Source organism: Salarias fasciatus, chromosome 16 (assembly GCF_902148845.1).
Source record: "Salarias fasciatus chromosome 16, fSalaFa1.1, whole genome shotgun sequence".
Classification (NCBI taxonomy): domain Eukaryota; kingdom Metazoa; phylum Chordata; class Actinopteri; order Blenniiformes; family Blenniidae; genus Salarias; species Salarias fasciatus.
Window position 1 is genome coordinate 28,931,059 of NC_043760.1, and position 20,631 is coordinate 28,951,689.

At 48.9% G+C, this 20,631-nt stretch overlaps 1 protein-coding gene across 1 annotated transcript in view; it reads right to left on the reverse strand.

Annotated features, from left to right (window-relative positions):
- The window catches only part of xpo4 (exportin 4), a 41,752-nt gene extending 22,504 nt beyond the window's left edge, over nt 1-19,248 (reverse strand). The window contains 7 exon segments of the mRNA XM_030112458.1: nt 768-880; nt 9,437-9,590; nt 9,685-9,801; nt 11,029-11,167; nt 11,267-11,408; nt 11,561-11,666; nt 19,176-19,248. Coding sequence (XP_029968318.1) covers nt 768-880; nt 9,437-9,590; nt 9,685-9,801; nt 11,029-11,167; nt 11,267-11,408; nt 11,561-11,666; nt 19,176-19,241 — 837 coding nt within the window. The 5' untranslated portion in view covers nt 19,242-19,248.
- Nucleotides 19,249-20,631: the final 1,383 nt, after the last annotated feature.

The following is a 20,631-nucleotide window of genomic DNA, read 5'->3' on the forward strand; positions in this document are numbered from 1 at the left end:
CCTTCCTCCAAAGTGTTCAAGCCTGAATCATGTAAATCTGACCGGAGCAGGAACCAGAGGAGCTCGGCGCTCTGCTGCTGGTTCACAGTGATCAGGGAGGGAAATGATGTCCGACCGTCTGGACAGAGCGAGGAGTCAGAGCCGAGCGGCCGCCGCCACACACACCGCTGAGACGGAGATGGTCAAGGAAAACACTCCAGGCAGACTGGAGAGGGAACTAAATAACGATCTGGACCGAGGGTTTCAGTCCAAACAGCGGGCAGGTGGAGGGTGGAGCAGTATCTGCTCATGGGCGCCTCGGCAGTGGGCGGGTTTGGACGGAGGCTGACCGGTTTGTTCCACACTGCTCTCCCACACCGCCTCCCTCAGACTCAGCAGCCGGGACATAAAAACACCCGTCTGCCTCCCCGGGCGGTCCGTTTGGACAGCAGCACCGTAAACGCGACCGCCGCGGCAACGGCACCCGTAAATCCACTTAACGGTGCATTCAGGGAGCCCACAAAACGCAGGACGCGCCAAAAAGCTGCGGTCAAACTGGATCACTCCGCCCAACATGAGAAGACAAACCGTCTGGTTAGAACAAACACACCACAGTGAGGAAAACGTCAAGAGACCGAAGGACCAGAAGAGACCAAAAACACCAAACGGCTCCTGCTGGGAAGAGAGCAAGTCGTGAAGCAACGACTAGGAAAGTTACAAACTGGGAAAAGAGGAGCGCCGCGGCGCCGCGGGCCGACCGGCGGCGGGATGGAGGCGAGGATACTCACCGTGAAGAAGAGGTCTATGATGCGGGTGTCCAGCAGCGCCTCCCTCCAGGACTCGGTGGGCTTCAGCATGACGTTCTGCGTGGACTCGAACATGGCGATGTAGTGGCGGCCCAGTGATACACTGCCAGTTAAGACCAACACCAGCATGAGGAAGAGGAGGAAGAGGAGGAGGAGGAGGAGGAGGAGGAGGAGGAGCAGCAGCTCCTGTCACTGAGCTCCCTCTCAGCGGGAGCCGGTTCCTCCCGTTGACCCCGTCCCTCGCTGCTCCCCTCAGGTTGTTTTTAATCGAGGCCCTCGGCTGCTGATTCGCTCGGTTCTCCTGGGTTCTTCACTCACCAGGGTTCCCCCCCTCCTGTTCACGCCCCTCCAGGTTTCCTCGGACTCCTCCTGACACCCCCGTCCCTCCGTGTCCCCTCGCTCACCCTCTCGCTCTCTCCTCCTCCCCTCTCGGCCCTCTGCTTCCTCCAGATCTTGAGCGCAGGAGACGCACTGCCACCGCAGCCAATCCGCTGTCTGCATGCCTCTGGCAATGTGTCCGGTGACGAGGAGTCCTCCAGGCTCCTCAGACACTCCCTCTGCCATCTCGGCCAATCGGCTCCCCTCACCCCAGCCACACACACACTGATCCTGCTCCTCTCTCCCATTCACACACGCTTCCTCTCCTCCGTGTTTCAGACCATCGTCCAGACTCTGGAAAGAACATTCTCAACTTTACCACTTTCCTCCCAAACAAGTCTTTCTTTACCCAGACTGCCACATCTGAGCTGTCTCCTCATTTAAGACTTTCTCTGCACCCACAACAAGCTTTTTAACCGAGCCACAACACACACTCTCCCCTCACAGCCACCACTCTTCCTGCCGGACTCACAGTTTCTCGACACGCCCACCAGCTTTCTGCTTGGCTCGTCAGGAACAGTCCCAAAGGAGGCTTTACCACCAAACACCCGGCTGCCCACCACGACCAACCCACGGCTCACTGCCGTCTGCATGGACAGCCAGTCCTAGATCCAGAGCAGGCCTGGTCTTCTCCCGAGCTCACTGACATCCATCATCAATAGAGTGATGATAGACGAACACATGAGAACTGAAGAGTCATGAAGTAAACCGGCCCAAAACTTTCTTGATCTTCATCTCAGACCAGCCAATAATGCTATCCGTCGTTTTTCTTCTTTAATAAACAGACGAATGGGGTCCTGCTTTAGAGCAGGGGTGTGAAACATAAAGCCTGTGGCCCAAAACTGGCCCACAAGAGGCTTGTAGCCGGTCATCAGACTGGAAACGCTTCAAAAAAAACATCAATTGCAGTTCTTCAGAGAATCCCGGACACAGCGGAACACTGGAACCCGAGGCAAGCAGGAACCAGCTGCCCGGCTGATATCCCGCCTCAAAGAAGCCATGCTGTCGGGGGGAGTCTGGGAAAACAGGCCAAGCGTTATTCTACTGGATTGTCTCCAGAAGGTTTCGTTAAAATTGGCTTTATTGGGGATTGTGGTCATTTTCCATAGAAATAGTTTAGCTTTGTGAAAATTTTCATCACCAACACTCTAAACCACATGAAAGAAAAAGTTCACGGTTTCAGTTTTAAGGTTAACATGGCTCTATTTTACCATTCCGGTCCCCTCAAGATGGCATTTGGCTGAACTGCGGCTCCAGAGCTGAAATATATTTGTCTAGATAGGTCAAATCATTTCCCATGTGTTTGGTCTGCAGAAGCTTGAAAAGATAAATAGAATCAAGAGGACATAAACGACAGCCTTGAATCGTCTGACCGGCTGGTAAAAAGCCAAACTCAGAGGGTTGATTCAATCAAAGCGCAGCAGTAAATTTATACATTAAATTCTGTGCAGTCATGACCGACAACGCTTCATTTCACCGCTTTATTTTTCCCGGAACAATTCCTGCTAAATGACGACACTACACCAAATGATGCAGATTATGTAAAATCCAAAAAAAAAAAAGAATCTATTCCCATCTCATCCCTTTCCAGTCCTCGCTCACACAAAATATAAGCACACACACACTCTCTCTCACACACACACACACCCAGGTCACCGGGCTGTGGCTCAGTGACAGCAGAAGTCGGAAACTTTGGGAGGAATGTTCGATCAAAGCCAAACGGCGGCGGAGGGCGGCAAGGTCAGGCATTCCTCCGACACAGCCAGCAGTCCCTCCCCACACACACCCGCCACAACACACACCACACCACGCGTTTCGGCACATGAGCTGGCACCTGTTTAAAGGCCTGCGTGTCTGTGTGTGTGCGTGTGTGTGTGTGTGTGTGTGTCTTTCCTACGCTTGGCTTTTAGACCCTGTTAAAAATAGTGGCGTGGAGGCAGAGTCCCTCTAACTGAGCCTTTCCAGACGGACGGAATAAATACCAGAGATCGGAAAAGTCCAGAGAAAAGACTTAATGATACAGCTGAGTTCAAAACTAAACCGGTGTGTTTAAAGATGTGAGTCACGCTCAAAATCACTAAACCGGCTCTTATTTCCTTCGCACTGGGAAAACGGGACGCTACATTCTAAACCCAAACATGGAGAATGACGGCATGAAGACAGATTAATGTTGATCTGTGGAGGAAAACAAACAGCAGTGGATTTTTTTTTCTGACAAACTGAAACACTCACAGTAAAGCTGAAGCCTCTTTTTGAATGAAGCCTTCCTGTGAATCAGTGAATTCATGTTTAGAGCAGACCCTCTGGTCCTGAGTCCACCAGCTTCAGGGATTCCAGCTCAGGATGCTTTGAAAACGCTCCACGGCTCCTCTGCAGGGCTTGTTTTGGCCTCAGAAACAAAATTTTTACGTCTCCTGACATGTTCTGGCGTCTGTTGACTGATCCATGATCGCAGTAGGTGAAAACAGAACTAAAGCCATAAGAGAACAGCCCCACAGCATGATGCTTCCTCCTCCATGCTTCACTGTGGCTTGAATTCTCTGTTTGGGTTTTCCGCACATCTTTTTGGTTTTTAAATAAGTGAGGCTTTGGCTGCTGCTTGTTGAGATATTAACTTCTCATAGACGTCCTCTCAGAGTCATCAGTCCATTCGAGTTTTCTTCCACGTCTCTTTGGTGTTGCGTGGCATTTTAAAGCTTTGTCGATCATTTTAGCCCAGCAGCTTTTTGAGCTGCGTCGTTTCCTGAACTTCTCTGATTGACTGGAGAGTGGGACACGGACAGTGAGCCACTTTTCTCAGGTTTTCAGAGAAAACTACACGGACAACGCGCTACTGTTCTGAACACAGCTGTACTTTGGATTTAGAAAGGGGAACGTTTAGTGCGGCTGTAGGCGTGGCTGAGCGAGTCCCGTTAACTCCAGGAGGATGGAAACACACTGTTTAGATCTCGTAACGCAGCTGAGATCAGAAGCAAAATCAGAAACCGCAGGTGAAAACTTATCGGACGAGTGTGTGTGAGACGTCAGATGTAAACAGCAGAGAACGTGGTGGAGGTGTGTCAGAGGGCAGAACACGTGCTTCACATCTACCCGCCTCAATAGAAAAGTCCAAACAGTGTGTGTCCATCTTCACAGTGCCTCCTTTTCATTTTATAGTGTTAAAGAATCAAATAAATTTTCTTTAATTTATTCTGATTTTCTTGTTGTCATTTACACGAGTGTCAAAACTTGGGAGAAAACTCGGAGTGTATTTCCCGCCGCTGCGTGAGCCGCACTCCAGCCTCAAACGGTTTCTTAATTTAGAATGAGAAAAGCTTTTGAACTCCGAGGAAACTCTACTCGCTAACCTGACATGTAAATTTACAACCTCAACCACAACATCTCTTCTTGTTAAAAAGAGGCCGACAGAGAGAGTGTGTGTGTGTGTGTGTGCGTGCCTGGAGGATGAGTAATGCTCACGGAGTGACGAGGACATGTGGCTGCGGTTTGGTGGGTTTTTAAAAGGCATCACCTGCTACTATCTAAACTCTTCCAGCAGGCTCCAGAATAACTAATGCGACACGTCAGTTTTCCACTGCTCAGATAAGACGTACTGACAGACAGACACACACACACACACACACACACACACACACACACACACACACACACAGACACACACACACACAGACACACACTGAGCTGTACCAATCAAACCTCTGACTGACCGCAGGAGTTTCAATCTAAACACACGTGCAGAGATTTGCGCTGGCTCCTCAGTCGATGTGCAGCTGCCAGGTTTGTAGGCCTGCACGCACGCACGCGCGCGCACACACACACAGCCTAATGCGCTAATTACCAGCAGCCGAGCGGCGAAGAGCAGGAGAAGCGCTGCTGGAGGATTTCTCTCGTCCAGCAGTCACGTTAGCGGACAAACACACACAGGACAAAGCAAAGAGGTGTTTTCCAGCAACACACACTCTTCAGTGTCTGTTAGATCTGCAACCAAACAAAACCCCACTGAGCTGGCACTACAAACGACTGCAGAGATCCCGTCTAACGGATGGAATGATTGACTAACATGGACCGCACAAGAAAAACACTTCAACCCCCGGATTTCAGTTAGTTAAAGTAAGGCTTTAAAATGTCAGGACCGTCGTCTCATCTCGGTATGTTAGAGTTCAGAAAAGGTTCTGAGGCTGAACCGAACCAGCCGCTGCGTCTTTCTCTGCTGTGCTGTGGTTGGAGTTGTAACAAGACAAAAGCTTCCAACAGAGGAACTGAAAATTCACCAGGTTCAGTTTGTAGTTCTGGCTTTAAACGGACTCCGCTGCTGCCCTGGTGGACTGACGGTTTGAGGTTTACTGCCTCAGACACAGCGGTCGAAACAGATGAGTCTGGGATTCAGTTTTTCACTCAGGAGATTGAACCGACACCTCCACCTCGCTGGACATCAGTCTGGAGCAGGAAACATCTTTAGAGTGAAATAATGAATATTCTGATCATTCTTCCTACTCTAAACACAGTGCTGTTCATATCACTCCTCAATATTCAGGAGAAAAACAAAACGGAGGCCGAACGTTCCATCCTGCTGTGAAAAATAAACACATTATCGGTATTTTCAACGTGTTAAACAGTGTTTACATGAAGAAACAGCTCGGATAAAACGCCCCCACCTCTCTGAAAATCTAATTTCACAACAATCAACAATCTGCAGACGAGGCTGAAAGCAGCCGCTGACTGAAGTCGACGGTATGTCTGCGTGGGTTTTAAATAGCAGAGCCAATCTATGTGGATAATGGGAATATTCTGCAGGCCCGGACGGCCTCCGCTCTCAAGGATGCTGGATTAGCGGCCTTCTCCCATATCCTCCGCTCATTACGGCGGACCCTGCGCTCCAAGACGGGCTGACGGCGTGCCAGCGGCCTGGCCGGGACCGCCGCGCTATGCTAAGGCGCGTGGTGGGGTTTAAGTGATATATCCTGCCTTAAGTCTGCCCCGCCGCCTCGCCATGTGGAATAACAGTCCAGGAATACCTCCGACAACCTGCCCCCCCCCCCCCCCCCCCCCCCCCCCCTCCACCGCTCACCCCCCGTCTGTTGAGACAGCAGTTGCCGTTGATTATCATTCTACTGAATTAAGCCAATAATAAAGCAATTACAGCACTGAGCTCAACGCCACTGACGTTTTACCCACAATCCAACAGCAACAACTGACAGAAAACTGCATCTGTTCACTCGTGGAGAAGAAGTCAGGAGGAAGTCCTCATCAGGAAAGTCACAGCAGAACAGAGGAGGAGGGGCGCTCCGGGCATTGCTCCTCCTCTGGATCTACGGACTGATGGAGCGCCGGTGTCTTACGGCCCACATGCTGCCAGAGTCGCCATGCAGGTCGAGGGAAGGCAAACGTTAGCACCAGCTGACACACTCCTGATCCTAACCTTAACCCCGAGGGCCACTGGGCCGACGCGCTGACCCCCGACCCCTGAGCGGCTAATGAGAATACTGAGGCCGAGCGAGGCGAGCGCTGGACTGACAGCCGTCTCTCCAGAATAGCTCCCGAGGAGGCGGCGTTCATTACACCTGGCTTTAGATACAATAACGGCAGGATAATCCGCCATTCACCAGATAACGTCCAGGGTGGAAGTCAGAAACAGATTCCTGATCTCTGCTCGAGTAAAGGAGTCAAACACGACGCTGCTGCCAAGATGAAAAGAAAAAAAAAAAAAAACACCTATTCTCTTCAGTGTTTCACTGCTTGCTCAAGAGAAAGTCAAAAGGAAGCCATCAAATGTGACCTTCAAAGTAAATGTATTCCAATGTGAACTACCGTACTGGCCCGAACATAGGAAGATATTTTTTTCCAGAAATTGTATCCTCAAAAATGAGGTTGTACTATAATCGAGGACTAGACTGTCGTTACACATCCGCGCCACTAGATGGAGCCAAAGTACCGGTGACCAGGAAGCGAATCGAGCGTCACATGATCTGACGAAAAATGCAGAAACGCGACCATATGGAAAGAAGGGGCTTGAACTCTAGACGAGTAAGCAAACAACAGAGGCGAAGGTTTGATGCCGACTGATGGTGATCAACGCAGCAGAGTCAACAAACAACTGCCAAGCGGAAATATTAGACTGAATTGTTAATGCTCATTGAGTTGAATAGAACTTGAATTTGATGGTTATAAAGTTTTTTTACATCATTAATGCAGTTATGGAACCTTTGAGACTTATTTGCTTATTTTGCAAATTTTTAGAAAGAATATATTTTTTATTTAACACTGCAGTAACATTGATCTTAAATCATGTGAAATCTTATCTGTGTTGTGAGTTTTTGAGTTTAGAATAATTGTACAATAAAAAGTTGTTTTATGAGTAACCTTATTGTCTTCAATATATTTTTATTTTCACAAAATGATATTTGAAAAATAGGGGTCGTCTTATAATCAGAGTCGTCCTATATTCGGGCCAATACGTTAAATGTTCTAACGGTAATGATGACACCTGCTGCAGCACGAGCCTTCAGCGTCCATTATAAAGTTGTTCAGTTACACAAACATGCCTCTAACATGCTTTTACAGAGAACTGTGTTTAAAAAAAATCAGCTTTAAGTGGCAAAATACAGACCAAAGCTCAATCAATGCTTCAATTTCAACTCCAGGAAAAAGGTCAAGCATAGATTTACATGATACTTTTAAAGACTTGATGAGCTCTCAGCACTACGGGAGAGAAGAACGTTCACTGCAATGAACACATGGAACCAATGAAACCTGACAAATGAACCCACAGCTGAACCGGTTCATCCTTTCATAAACAGCAGCAGGACGGCCTGCAGCTCCGGATCAGAGGCTCATCTCGCTCTCAGCTCGCACGGCCATTACGCCCCCCGACCGCCGCCGTGGAGGGACGCGGTGTCGCAGCAGCAGACGCCAGCAGAGCCGGAGGACGGAGGACAGGCATGCCGCCGGGCCCGGGTGGACACGGGGGGGACAGGGGGAAGGAGGGGGGTTAAAAGGCCCTTTGAGCCGCTGTATTTGTGTGAAAGGTTCCTGCTGTCAGCCTCGCAATTAAGGAGCAGCCCCCTGATGCCCCTCCAGCCCCCTGATACCCATCCAGGCACATACCGCCGCCGCCATCGCATCACGCCACGCGGCGGCGGCGGCGGCACAGGCGTAGCGTGACACTTGCAAACAGGCGGCCGTGATCACCGGGCCTCCCGGCGGCCTTCATCAATCTGTTCTCCTTTCAACAACCGTCCAGACGGCGGAGGCCTTCACTCACACTCACACACACACACACAGTTCAGGCACTGCTGCTTTCAGGGCCTGAAGCGTTCATTCCCCGTCAGGACCCTGCAGGAGGACAGCTCCGGTTACGTCTGTGTCCTGATTTCATGAAACTGAAGCGGATGAGACGCACTCAGAGTCTGGACCGAAGAACACAGCAGCTCCACAGTGAGCAGCAACGAGTGTAAATCACTTCAGAAAAACACCAAGTGGGGTCAAAACTGTCTCTCTGCAGCCAAACAGAAGAATCAATCACACTGACTTTAATTCTACTGACAATAATGAACACCTGAGTAGAGGCAGCTGGAGGCGTGGCAGAGTGTGTGTGGAGACGAGAAGCTGGACTCCCGATCCGGGCTGGAGGTGAACAGACGAGGCTGAACCCTGAACGCCTCCCGATCCCGCCGTCGCCTGCTCTGACCTCGGCCTAAACCACCCCGCACGTCTACGGCAACTGCTCCGGAGGCGTCAAGCAGACACACGATCCTCAGCCCGAGTCACAGCGCCGGCCAGAAGCCGAGCGGCGAGCAGAGGAGCGAGAGGTGAGCGTCTGAGAACACACACACGTACCGAGGCCGGCGTGCCGCGCATACCAAGGGGAGCCTGAACAAGCCGAGGCGGGGGCGGCGTGCTGCTGGAATGACACGGGGATGGACACACACACACACACACACACACACACCTCTTTGAAAGTGATACATGGCCCTGACTGGCAGCGAGCGCCACTGCAGATCCCTCAGACAGGCAGAGGGGATGCCAGGCGGCCGGGATTTAGGTTGTAATGAGCGCAAACACACACGCACACACACACACACTCCAAGTGCCTAAGATCGGTCAACAATGCGACCAACTGCGAAGATAACACCGATGTGAGCAGGAGAGATGAACTCTGCAGTCAAACTGATGGACGGAGCTGCATTCCCGGGCGCCGCATGCTTGCAAAGCCACACACACACACACACACACACACACAGGCACACACACACACACACAGAAGGAAAGGATATGATTGGGTGGCAGGAAGTTCCAGCTGAGGACCTGGTTGGCCAGAGCCAGGTAGCGCTGGAAGATGGAGGACATCTGGGCGTTGAGGTTCTCTCTGCGGCTGAACTCCTGCAGCACCTCCATGGTCAGCATGAAGATCTGCCGCAGGCCGTCCTCCTGGGAGACCGGAGACCAGCCAGAGAGGACATGTAGCAGCGGTGGACCGGGTCGGCGGGGGGGGGGGGGGCCCCGGGCGGAGAGACGGACTCACCTGGAACAGGCGCTTGCAGCTGCTGTGGAACTCCATGCTGAGGCCGATGCTGCTGGTCTTACTGGAGCTGGAGAACTCACTGAGCAGGGCGGTCAGGATGGAGCAGGCCAGGGTTTGCTGGACAGGACAGAACAGGACCAGGATCAGGACCAGGACCAGGACCAGGACAGAAATCATAAAAAAATGCAATTTTTCCGAAGAGAATCCCTGACATGTCCAGAACGGATCCAGATGTTCTCCAGAATGAGCTAATCTGAGGTGTTTAAAGCTTTAAAGAGATGAACGGCGGTGTTCCTGAGGCCTTCACCAGGCTACATCTTCTTCTCCAGCCACAGCGTCTTCCTGAAGCTCATCCAGAGGCGGTGCTGCCCCCTGCTGGACACGCCTGAGTCCAGCAGCTCAAACCAACATGAGCGCATGAGGGGAAACATGAGGTTCTCTCACTCTGCTGCAACTCGCCACATTGACCGGACTGAACCCTCTGATGGTCCAGTTCTGGCCCGCGGGCCACAGCTTTGAGAAAGACAACAAAACAGCAGTGGTTTCTGAAACGGCAGCAGACTGAACAGAACGGAGATCAGCGACGCTGCTGTTGAAAGCTAGCAGACTAGCATTAGCATCACAGCCATGCTGTCAGGGGAGGTTTAGAAAACACCCAGAATGCAACAGCTGCAGGAGAAGCTTTCTCTGTATTTCACACCAGAAGGTTTCAATGAAACTGGCTTCGTGCTCATCAGGTCCACTCTGCGCCAAAACAGAAGCTTTACAGGTGAAGTTTAAATGTTGTCCCGGTTCTGTTTGAACGGTCCGGAACCCTCAGCATGAAGCTGGACTGAACCCCGACGGCCGGACCCTGAACAGAAAAGAGTGACTCCTGCGCCCAGGCCTTCTCGGTGTAATTCCCGGTGCAATGGCGCCCCCTGCTGGTCTGATGGTGAAGCAGTGAAAAACTAATGTTTTTGGAGCGATTCCTCCCAGAGCTCACACAGGAGCCCATCATGGACAGAAAACTGAAAATTCTGCTAATAGTTACTCCCAGTTTACCAACAACACTTTACACAGACCTTAAAATTCAACCGCATTTAGGAAAACGGCTCCACTCTGACAAAATCACCGAGGTTTAATTCTACAGCAAGTCAGAAAAAAAAAGATTCTAAAAGAAAACAAATGAAAACTTGATGTAGCTGTGATAATATTCATATTATCTAATGTCGTATTTGAGAAAATCTGCGCAATGAGGCGAATTCATCTACTATAAAAGTTATTTCTGATTATTAATTCAGTCTTGTTGATCTATTCATGTCTGCCTGTGATAATTCCCGCATATAGAAGTGAAAGTCTCACCACGGTGGGGTTCCCGCTGCTGATGAGCTGGCCCACCTCGTGGAAGATGCTCTTACAGCTGACGCTCTTGTCGAGGGAGCCTCTCTTCACGATGACGGCCACCGCCAGCAGGATCTGCTCGCGGACGTACTTCTGCAGACTGGAGGGAGTGGGGGAGGACAGTCAAACCCACGGCCCGTCCAGGTTCCTGGACTCAGCCAGTGAGACAAACGGCAGTGGCGGCGGTGGCGGCACTGACTTGGGTCTCTGTAAGACGTAGGTGAGGAGAAAGGCCCGCAGAGACTCGATGCTGGTCTTCTCCAGCAGGATCCACTCCCGCACCACGGCCTCCATGACGGCCGTGGCTGCCTGGAACAGCACGTAGTCCACCTTACTGGTCTCTGGAGGAGGAGAGGGAAGCAGAAGCTCACTCTCTACACTCAGCACAGCGTGGATTTCAGTTCACTCGACTGTACTGGACTGAAGCTGGGCTGTTTCCTGACCTGCTGGACACGGAAACAAGTGAAGAGATGAGAACGAGGGACTGAATTACCCAAGATGTGCTTGCAAATGGCGAAGGGGGATTTGGACTTCCTGAAGGAGAGGAACACATGTTCGGCATGCTGCCTCTGCTCGGTGCTGACCATCGACGGTGGTGCCTGAAAAACACAAACACAGCAACGGTGGACCAGCGTCACTCTGCATGGAGTAAAAGGAACGACAACACTCTGCTTCAGAGGTCTGCTCTTTTGCTCCTCTGAGCGAGGAGGAGGTCTCCAGCCTTCTTCTGAGCTCAAACCCTACAACATGTCCTCTCGATCCAATACTCACCGGCATCCTGCAGACTAGGGCTGAACGATATGGGCAAAATTTCATATCTCGATATCCGTGCCAGATATCTCGATATCGATACAATATATTACAATGGATTCAGTGAAAGTTAAGCATTTTTCAGAAAAATAAAAACATCATAATACGGATGTAAAAAAAAATGCAGTTTTATTTATGAGAACTCACTGTCACTACCACCAAACTCGTTTGTGCAGATTCTGCAACCGCCCTCTGCCATCAGCTGTCAACCAGTAAAGGAGGTTTGTGGTTGGCTGGCCTTACCTGTGCATGGGCAAGCTTACATGCAGGGCAAGCAGGGGAAATCTTGATATCGTTGATTTTGAGAAACTAATGTCCTGAATGTTCATATCGCGATATCGATATGATAACGATATATCGTTCAGCCCTACTGCAGACCATCTTCCCCACAATCAAACCTGCAGTCACGCACACTGTCAATTCCTCCCTGCAAACCAGCATTTTTCCTTCTACTTTTTTTTTTTTTTTTATTTACTTTTTATTGTTGTTTCAAGAAGAAAAAAAACCCCAAAAAACAGCACAATTACAAAACAATAGTAGAACAAACAGCAGGAGGAAGTTTCATTACTTCAGCAACCTTTACACCAGTTGTTACTATACAAAATCAGGCCTTACTGTGCAAGCGTACGTGAGCAACTTTGACCAAATGTCATCAAAAATATCCATTTTACATCTCAGTTTAAATGTGATTCTCTCCATAATGTATATAGTGTAGACAACATCAATCGAATCATTTATAGTAGGTATGACTTTTTTCAACCATTTTCTTGTCAGGGCTTTTTTGCTTGCTACTAATAAAAGTCGTAATAAAGATTTGTCTCCCTTTCTACATACAAGATCTTCTAAGTCGTTAAGGTACATGATTTTGAAGGTGAAACTTATTTTAAACTTAAAAACTGCCTCCAGGACGCCATGGATATGTTTCCAAAATAACCACAGAGGGACAATCCCAAAAGATGTGAAAATGGTTCGCCATCGTATTTCCACAGGACCTCCAACAAGCAGTTTGATTACAGTACTTAATTTTCTGTGCTGGAGTACAAAAGAAACGAATCAGGTTCTTCCAACTGTATTCCCGCCAGGAAGGAGAGCTTGTTGTTAACCGTTGCTGTCTGCAGATTCTGTCCCATTCCTCTACTGTTATGGTGATATTGCCCTCTACTTCCCATCTTGTTTTAATCTCAAGAGTATGATCTCCCTTTAAATTCTGGAGAGCATGGTATAGTCTAGAAATTATTTTTTTGTAGGTGCCATCATTGCAGGCTTTTTGAAAAATATCCAGAATTTCAATTCCATTTGTCATGTTAGTTTCAAATTTTTTCTTTTTAATAAAGTCCCTAATTTGTAAATACCTAAAATGGTCGTGATTTTGCAGATTATAATCATCCCTGAGGTCCTGGAAGCTTAATAAAATACCTTTTTTTAGAAGTGAGGAGTAAGTTGTCAGCCCCTTTGCAGACCACTCTTTGAATCTTGTGACATGTTTACTGGGTAAGAACTCTGGATCATAAGCAAACCATTTCAAGATTGTAGCCCTCCCTCCCAATTGGTACTTTTTAATTATTCCCTTCCACGTCTTTAGTGAGCTAGTTACATATGGATTATCAGAGTCTGACAAATGACTAATTAAAGAAGGGTCTCCTATTAATGTGTTGACTGGCAGTCCTCTCCCCATTGTGCTCTCTATCTCTTTCCATCTTGATCTGTAAGTGGGTTTGCACCAACCAATCAGTGGCCGTAATTGAGCAGATCTATAATAGTCAAACAGACATGGCAGGGCCAATCCTCCTTTCTCCTTTGGCAGTTGCAAAAATTTGTATCTTACTCTTGGTTTTTTCCCAGCCCAAATAAATCGTGAGATGGTTTTATCCCACTCTGAGAAGTACTGCTCCGGTTTTTCGATAGGCACGGATTGAAATAAATATAAAAGTCTTGGTAAGACGTTTTCCTTCTACTTTTAAAACAAGCCCACGTCCCCCCCCACTGCTCAGAAAGCCTCATCTCAACACAGCCGAGGCTGAAGACTCCAGTCTCACTTCTACCATTCCTGTCAACTACTGGAGCTTTACTTATTTTTCCTCTTACTCTTCTCTCTGTACACCACCTCTCTTGGTGCAGTGATTCGCTCCCATGGCTTCTCCTACCACTGTTATGCTGACGACACTCAGCTCTTCCTCTCTTTTCCACCTGACGACACGACAGTCTCAGCTCGGGTATCAGCATGTCTGGCTGATATCTCCACATGGATGAAGGAACGCCACCTTCAGCTAAAGGCCAGAACACACTACAGGATTTTTTCAATCTTCCCCGATTCAGAGACCACACACTAGAAGACAACAGAGGACAGATCGCACCAGATCGTCCTCTCCTGATCTTCTAGTGTGTGGTGTCGCTCTGGAGCAGAACACACACTACAAGATTCTTCAGCCAAGAATCGGCTCCTCACTCTTCCAAATCTTGCGTAGTCCAACGTGACTTTGCGCGGTTTCCCTTCATTCCTGTGTTTACATTCAGCTCCACTTTAAATAATAAGTGTAGAACTCATTCATCCCCTCAGTTCATTCATTCACATCGGTATAGCTCTGTCAGCACGGACCGGACCGGACCCCTCCCGCATGCGCACGGAGCACGGACTGTCGGGACCTTGTCAGAAAATTTAAATGTTCGAGTACAGAAGAAGGAAACTGTTTCAGATCATTTTCTATAATTTACCCTCTAAATTTGATAATAAATCAGCTTATTAATTTGTGTGTGTGTTTTGTTTTTTTGTTTTTTCCTTTTGACTCCCGAGTGGAGCAGTAGAATAAAGTTATTAGCAGTCCGTGACAAATAAAGGCTACTTTTTAAAAATCACCAAATGTCTTAAATCATTCTTTTTGTCCACAGATTTGATGGTTTAAACCAGAATAAAAACACGTTGAGCTTTGATTAGGAAAAGTTTTATTATAGGTCCGCTCTCTGAAGGCACGGAGTCAGCAGAAAGTTTTTTCTTTTCCCCTCCCATTCTTTCATGATGGTTAATAATTGAGATTAATTAAAACATTGGGATTATTGCAGGACTGGCCGAGATGCAGATGAATGTATCAGATCGGAGTTTGAGTCTGAATAGAGGAAATACAGTTCATCCAGGAGCGATAGGATTAACCACTCACTTTCTGCACGGCTGAGTTTAGGAGCTCTGGCTTTCCTCTTTCACTGTCATATAGTGAACATATTTCACAGACATGCTATATTCATGTCTCCAGCTCTGACAGCTGAGAGGGGATTTTTTTTTTAAGCAGCAACACCTTGGTGAGACGGAGATGTTCAGCCAATCAGAGAGCTTTCTTTCGAGGGTGTGGACAGCTCTACTCGGAGCTGATCGGCACCTCTCGGAGCGGACCACACACCACAGGATTTGTGATCGGAAATATTAAACATGTTCATTATCTACGATCTCCCCTTCCGACGCCTCCCAAGAGGCTCCAACCGGAAAAAATCCCTCGGAACACACCGCACACTACAGGAAGATCGGACCCGAACTCATTATCATACTCCCGACAATTGGACCTTGTTGGCTTCGGTCGGGAGGAGAAGATCGGGAAAATCCGGCAAAATTCGGCCCGATCATCCTGTAGTGTGTGCTGGACTTAAATCTGTCTCAGACTGAACTCATGGTCTTTCCAGCTTCTGCATCTGTCCAGCCTCAGATCAGTGTCCAACTTCACTCCAGCCTACTTGTGCCTACAAACTCAGCCAGAAACCTGGGTGTCATGATGGATGACCCGCTGACCTTTAAGGTTCATGTGGCCTCAGGTTCTCCATCTTGTCATTATGTCCTCTACAACACCAGGAAGACCAGATCCTTCCTGACCCAACAGGCCCCACAGCTTCTGGTCCAGGCTCTTGTGATGTCCCTCTTCTGGCGGGTCTCCCTGCATGTACAGTCAAACCTCTACAGATGACCCAGAATGCAGTAGGTTTGGTATTCAACCAGCCTACAGAGCTCATGTCGCTCCCCTGTTCATCTCCCTTCCTTGGCTTCCAGTTGCAGTCAGAATCAAATTCAAAACTCTTCTCTGGGTTTACAAAACATTTACCTGGACTCCCTGATCCAGGTCTACTCTCTACCTGGTGCTTCCAGCCCAGCACGGCTCTAAACCTCCACTACTGCAACTTGATGGCAACTCCTTTGACCAATCGCACCTGAAGCACTTTTTGCACTTACTAAAGGTTTTTCCTTATGTCTTAATTCTGACTTGTGTTGTACATCACTTTGGACAAAAGCACCTGCTAAATGAAATTGCAGAATTGTAGAAGTTTGGTTCCAGGGAAACAAGGAGTCAAACAAATGAAGCTAAACCTGAAACATCTGCAGTATCTTCACTGCTTGTTTGATTGATTTCCAATAATGTGATTTCTTAATTTGCTGTACTGACATTAAAGTCTATAAATGACCATATGACACAGCTCATGATGACCAGAATGAGATATGAAACAAACGGATGAAAACACGCTTCATTTAAACAGGAAGTGAGAAGACTGCAGAGACGAAATGTTCCAACACGGCAACAGACATCAGCTACTGTTCACTAACGCGACTGAAACGGTGAAATCAGGAAATCTGACTGAACCTTTCTGTTCACATGAGACAAACACAACAACCGAAATGACAAACAAACTGCTTTGTGCTTTAGACCACTGTTCATCTCTTCAGTTGCTGTGAGACATTACAGTTAGTCAGGGTGTTGTTCTGCTGTAAGTCGAGGTGTTATACTACACTGTTCCTATTTGATCATCAGTCATAACAGAAACCCTGAACTGAGCCTCTGTAGAAAGAAGATTCCATTTAAATATTTCAAAAGTATAAACTCCATTTAGCGCCGGCTGTTAACTCAGCAGGCGAAGCGGTGAAAACCTGCGGATGGTTTGTGTTGTGAGAAGCGAGACACTCGCTCAGCTACAGCGTCTCACTGAAATAAAACCTGCTGCTTTGTGACGGGCTCCACGCTGCACCCTGGTATTGTTCGCTTCGTCCTCAAGTCACACTGACAGTAACGAACGGGAAGCTTCCTGCTCTTTGCTTCAGTCCTCCGGAGCTGAAACCTGCTCTGGTTCTCCTCTGACGGTCTGAACAACTGCAGTTTGAGACGTTCAGATTCAGAAAGAAAACCAAACATTTGAAGCAGAACGTTGAGCCTCACTCAAACACACACTCGGAGCGCTGCAGTGTGTGTGAAGCCGAGCGCTCATGGCCTCTGTACATACGGCCCCTTCCTATAGGGGGGGATTATGGGACAATAGGCCTGTTTGGACCAGACTGTTCCAGAGACCCCCCTTCAAGCAGCCCCCTCTGCTCTTTTGTTATCTGCATCCATTCAGACACGGGGTCAGAAATGACGAGACATTACATAACCAGACCTATATGAAGGACGGACCGACCCGCATGCTGAGCCTGGAGCTTCACAGGAGGAGGATGCGTTCATGTTCAGTTTAAAACACCACTCCTTTCACGCTGGACCAATCAGAATGCATCATTCCAACCTGTGGCACAGTATGAGGGTCTGGACACGGACTGGAGCACCGACCACAAACATTCCTCATATCAGGGCTGTCAAACATAAGGCCCGCGGGCCAAAACTGTCCCACAGGAGGCTCCAATCTGACCACCAAACCACCATGGAAGCATAAAAAAAACCAACACTGAGTCTTTTAAAAACATTTCTTAAGAGTAGCAGACACAACACGACACTGAGACCTGAGCGGAGAAATCTGTGACGCTGCCCAGAAAGCTGGCTACCGAGCTAACGAGCGTTAGCCTCGAAGCCACGCCGTACCCCAACAAGTCCAACACACAGGGAAAACATGCAAACTCCACACAGGAAAGCTCTGGCCCAACATTAGACCGGGTCCTCCCACTTCAGGAAAAAGTGGGAGGACTCGCGCCTCCGAGTGTGAAGGTGCTTCATCCTGTGTCATCATCTGTGATCCTCTTTTCACTATCCCTCTTCCGGTTCTCACTGCATCTCATTCCGTGACTCTCAGTCATTTCGTGCTGCTTTGGAGCCATTCTGAATGTTTCTAATTGTTATCTGTTGCTTTGCAATGGCTCCTCTCCTTGCCGCTGCTTTATAATCTCTTACTGGGGATTTTAGGTAACATGAACATCTTTCCAGCTGATTTGTGCCTCTTAGTGTCTTTTTGAGTTGTTTGAAGCCATTTCTGTCGTTATGTAATATTTTCTGTCTTTCTTGGTCTCTTTCAGTGGCATCTTCTGGCCGTTCGTCATCTCTTCATTTCACTATGGTACTATTATCATTCTTCATTTCATCTTCCCTCATTAGTCCCTCTGCCTGTTGTCACTGCATCTCATCTTGTGACTCAGTCAGTGTTGCTTTGGGGTAAATTTGAACGGTTTTATTGGGAATGCTGCTGTTTTGTAACGGCTTCTCTCTCTGTGGTTTCTTTATAAAGACTCTGTGAGAACTTCAATCTCTTAGATAATATCTGACCAGCCGATTGGTGCCAGTCTTTTGGTGTCCCTTGGAGTTAATTACTGCCCCATTCTGTCAACATGTAATAGTTTATTTCCTTGCTGGTCTCTTCTAGTGGCTTTCTCAGTTTCCCTCCAGCTGTTTCGTCTCCCACTGTGATCACTTCGTGTTGCTCTGTGACAGTTCTGTCAGTCACTGTGAGAATGTTAAATAGTGTAGAAATACTTTATTAATCCCAGAAGGAAATTATTTGTAGAATTGTTCCACACAGACCAACCAGAATGGAAGTTAAACTATCAGTGAGGCAGAGTACGGGGCTAAGCAGTGACTGCTGGAGGCATGGAGTCTGAGGGACCAGCACCTGACCTGGACCTGATCTGAACTGAAACCCTGCCTGGATGAGCCAGCTGGAGGACTGCCACGGACCCCGGCAGGGTGGTCCGGTCCGGCCCGGCCCGGCAGGCAGAGGGGGGGTCAGACTGGAGCAGAGACACATGAGACACATGAGGCTGGAGCTGGTGCAGCTGAACTGTGAGGCTGAGCCGCGGAGCGGAGAGCAGCCAGGCCCGGAGGAGGCTCCCGGCGGGCGGAGGGCCGAACACACCCGGGGCGCTGCTCACACGCCGGGCTTGGGTTGCGGGTCTTTTTGTTTGTTGTGCTCAGCCCGGTGATGAGAAGCGAGGCGCTGCGCCACGCATCGCTCCCACACCGCCCGTCTCTCCTCCGGCGCCACAAAACCCGGAACCCCGCGAACACCCGCCGAAGTCCCGCGCGGACAAAGTTGGCGTACGCCCCCCGGCCCCGGAACGAGCGGGAATTTCCTACCATTAAAACTTTGGCAGCGCTTTCCAGCTGTGTGATCACTTCTGGCGCACCGACCGCCGCCATCATGGTCCCTCTCCTATGACGCGCCGGCCGCGGTGCATTGTGGGAGAGGAGAGCAGCGCTGCCGCCGCCGCTGCTGCTGGTACCCGGCGGGCTCGCGCGCGCACACGTGCTTATGTAATACTAGATAGATGTAATAGAAACCACACACACGCACACACACACTAGTATGGATCTTTTGAAGAACGGAAATCCCTTCATGGATCCATCATTTTATTTTATCTCTCAATAATCATTTGATTAATTTGTCTGTAAGAGTAGACACTTATCCTCAAGGCTGAAGCATCATTCATCTTCATGCTGGAGTCAGTTCCAGCTAACACACACACACACACACACACACACACACACACACACACACACACCTAGGGCCAGTTTAGTTGTTTAATTGTTTTAGGACTGTCAGAGAAAACCAGGTTACCTGAGTGAAACCCAAATATGGAAACACCACAAAGACAGGCCCGCCATGACCCATGAACCCATGACCGTTCACTGTGAGGAGAGGGTGCTAACCACTGCACCAATGTGGCCTGGTGTATCCAGAGTGAGTAAAACCCTTCACATCCAGGGAGCTTTAATAACAGAATGAACTGAATGAAGGTGTTTAGTCCTCATGACAGGTGAATACAGAGTGGAAGGATGAGCCTCACATCACTTTAACCGTAGTGTGAGTCCCCAGCTCTCACTCTGCACACTTTCTTCATTTTTGATTCTCTCCCATTATTTTTCAGATGATAAGAATGATTTCTTGCATCCATCAGTAACAAAGAGCAGAATTCCTCTCCTGCCAGGCAGACACTCTCAACTTGAAATATTTGGCAAGTCTTCAAACAGTCTGCAGGTGTAACTTCTGAAAGAGGCATTTTAAAAAATGTTTTTTAAAAAAAAATCTTGATGCAGTGATGCTGTTATGAAAGATTGACCGGTAAAGCAAGAGATTCTTTCAGCTCAGCTCCTTCTTCACCACAACAGACCGATACAACGACCACATCACTGCAGACGCTGCACCGATCTGCCTGTCAGTCTGACCTCCATCCTTCCTCCACTCATGAACAAAACCCCAAGATGCTTAAACTCCTCCGCTTGGGCCAGAGTCTCTCCACTGACCTGGAGGGGCCAAGGCACCTTCTTCTGGTCGAGGACCATGGCCTCGGGTTTGGAGGTGCTGATCCTCATCCCTTTGCTTCACACTCGGCTGCAAAGAACCCCCCCCCCCCCCCCCCCCCCCCCCCCCCACAAGATACCATGGGGAACGTGGGCGAAAACCTTCTCCAAATCCACAAAACAGATGTGAAATGGTTGGGTGAACTCCTACAAACCACCGAGCACCCTGTGGAGGCTGTAGAGCTGGTCCAGTCGGTCCAATCCTCCTCTCCAGGACCTGGAATAGACTTTC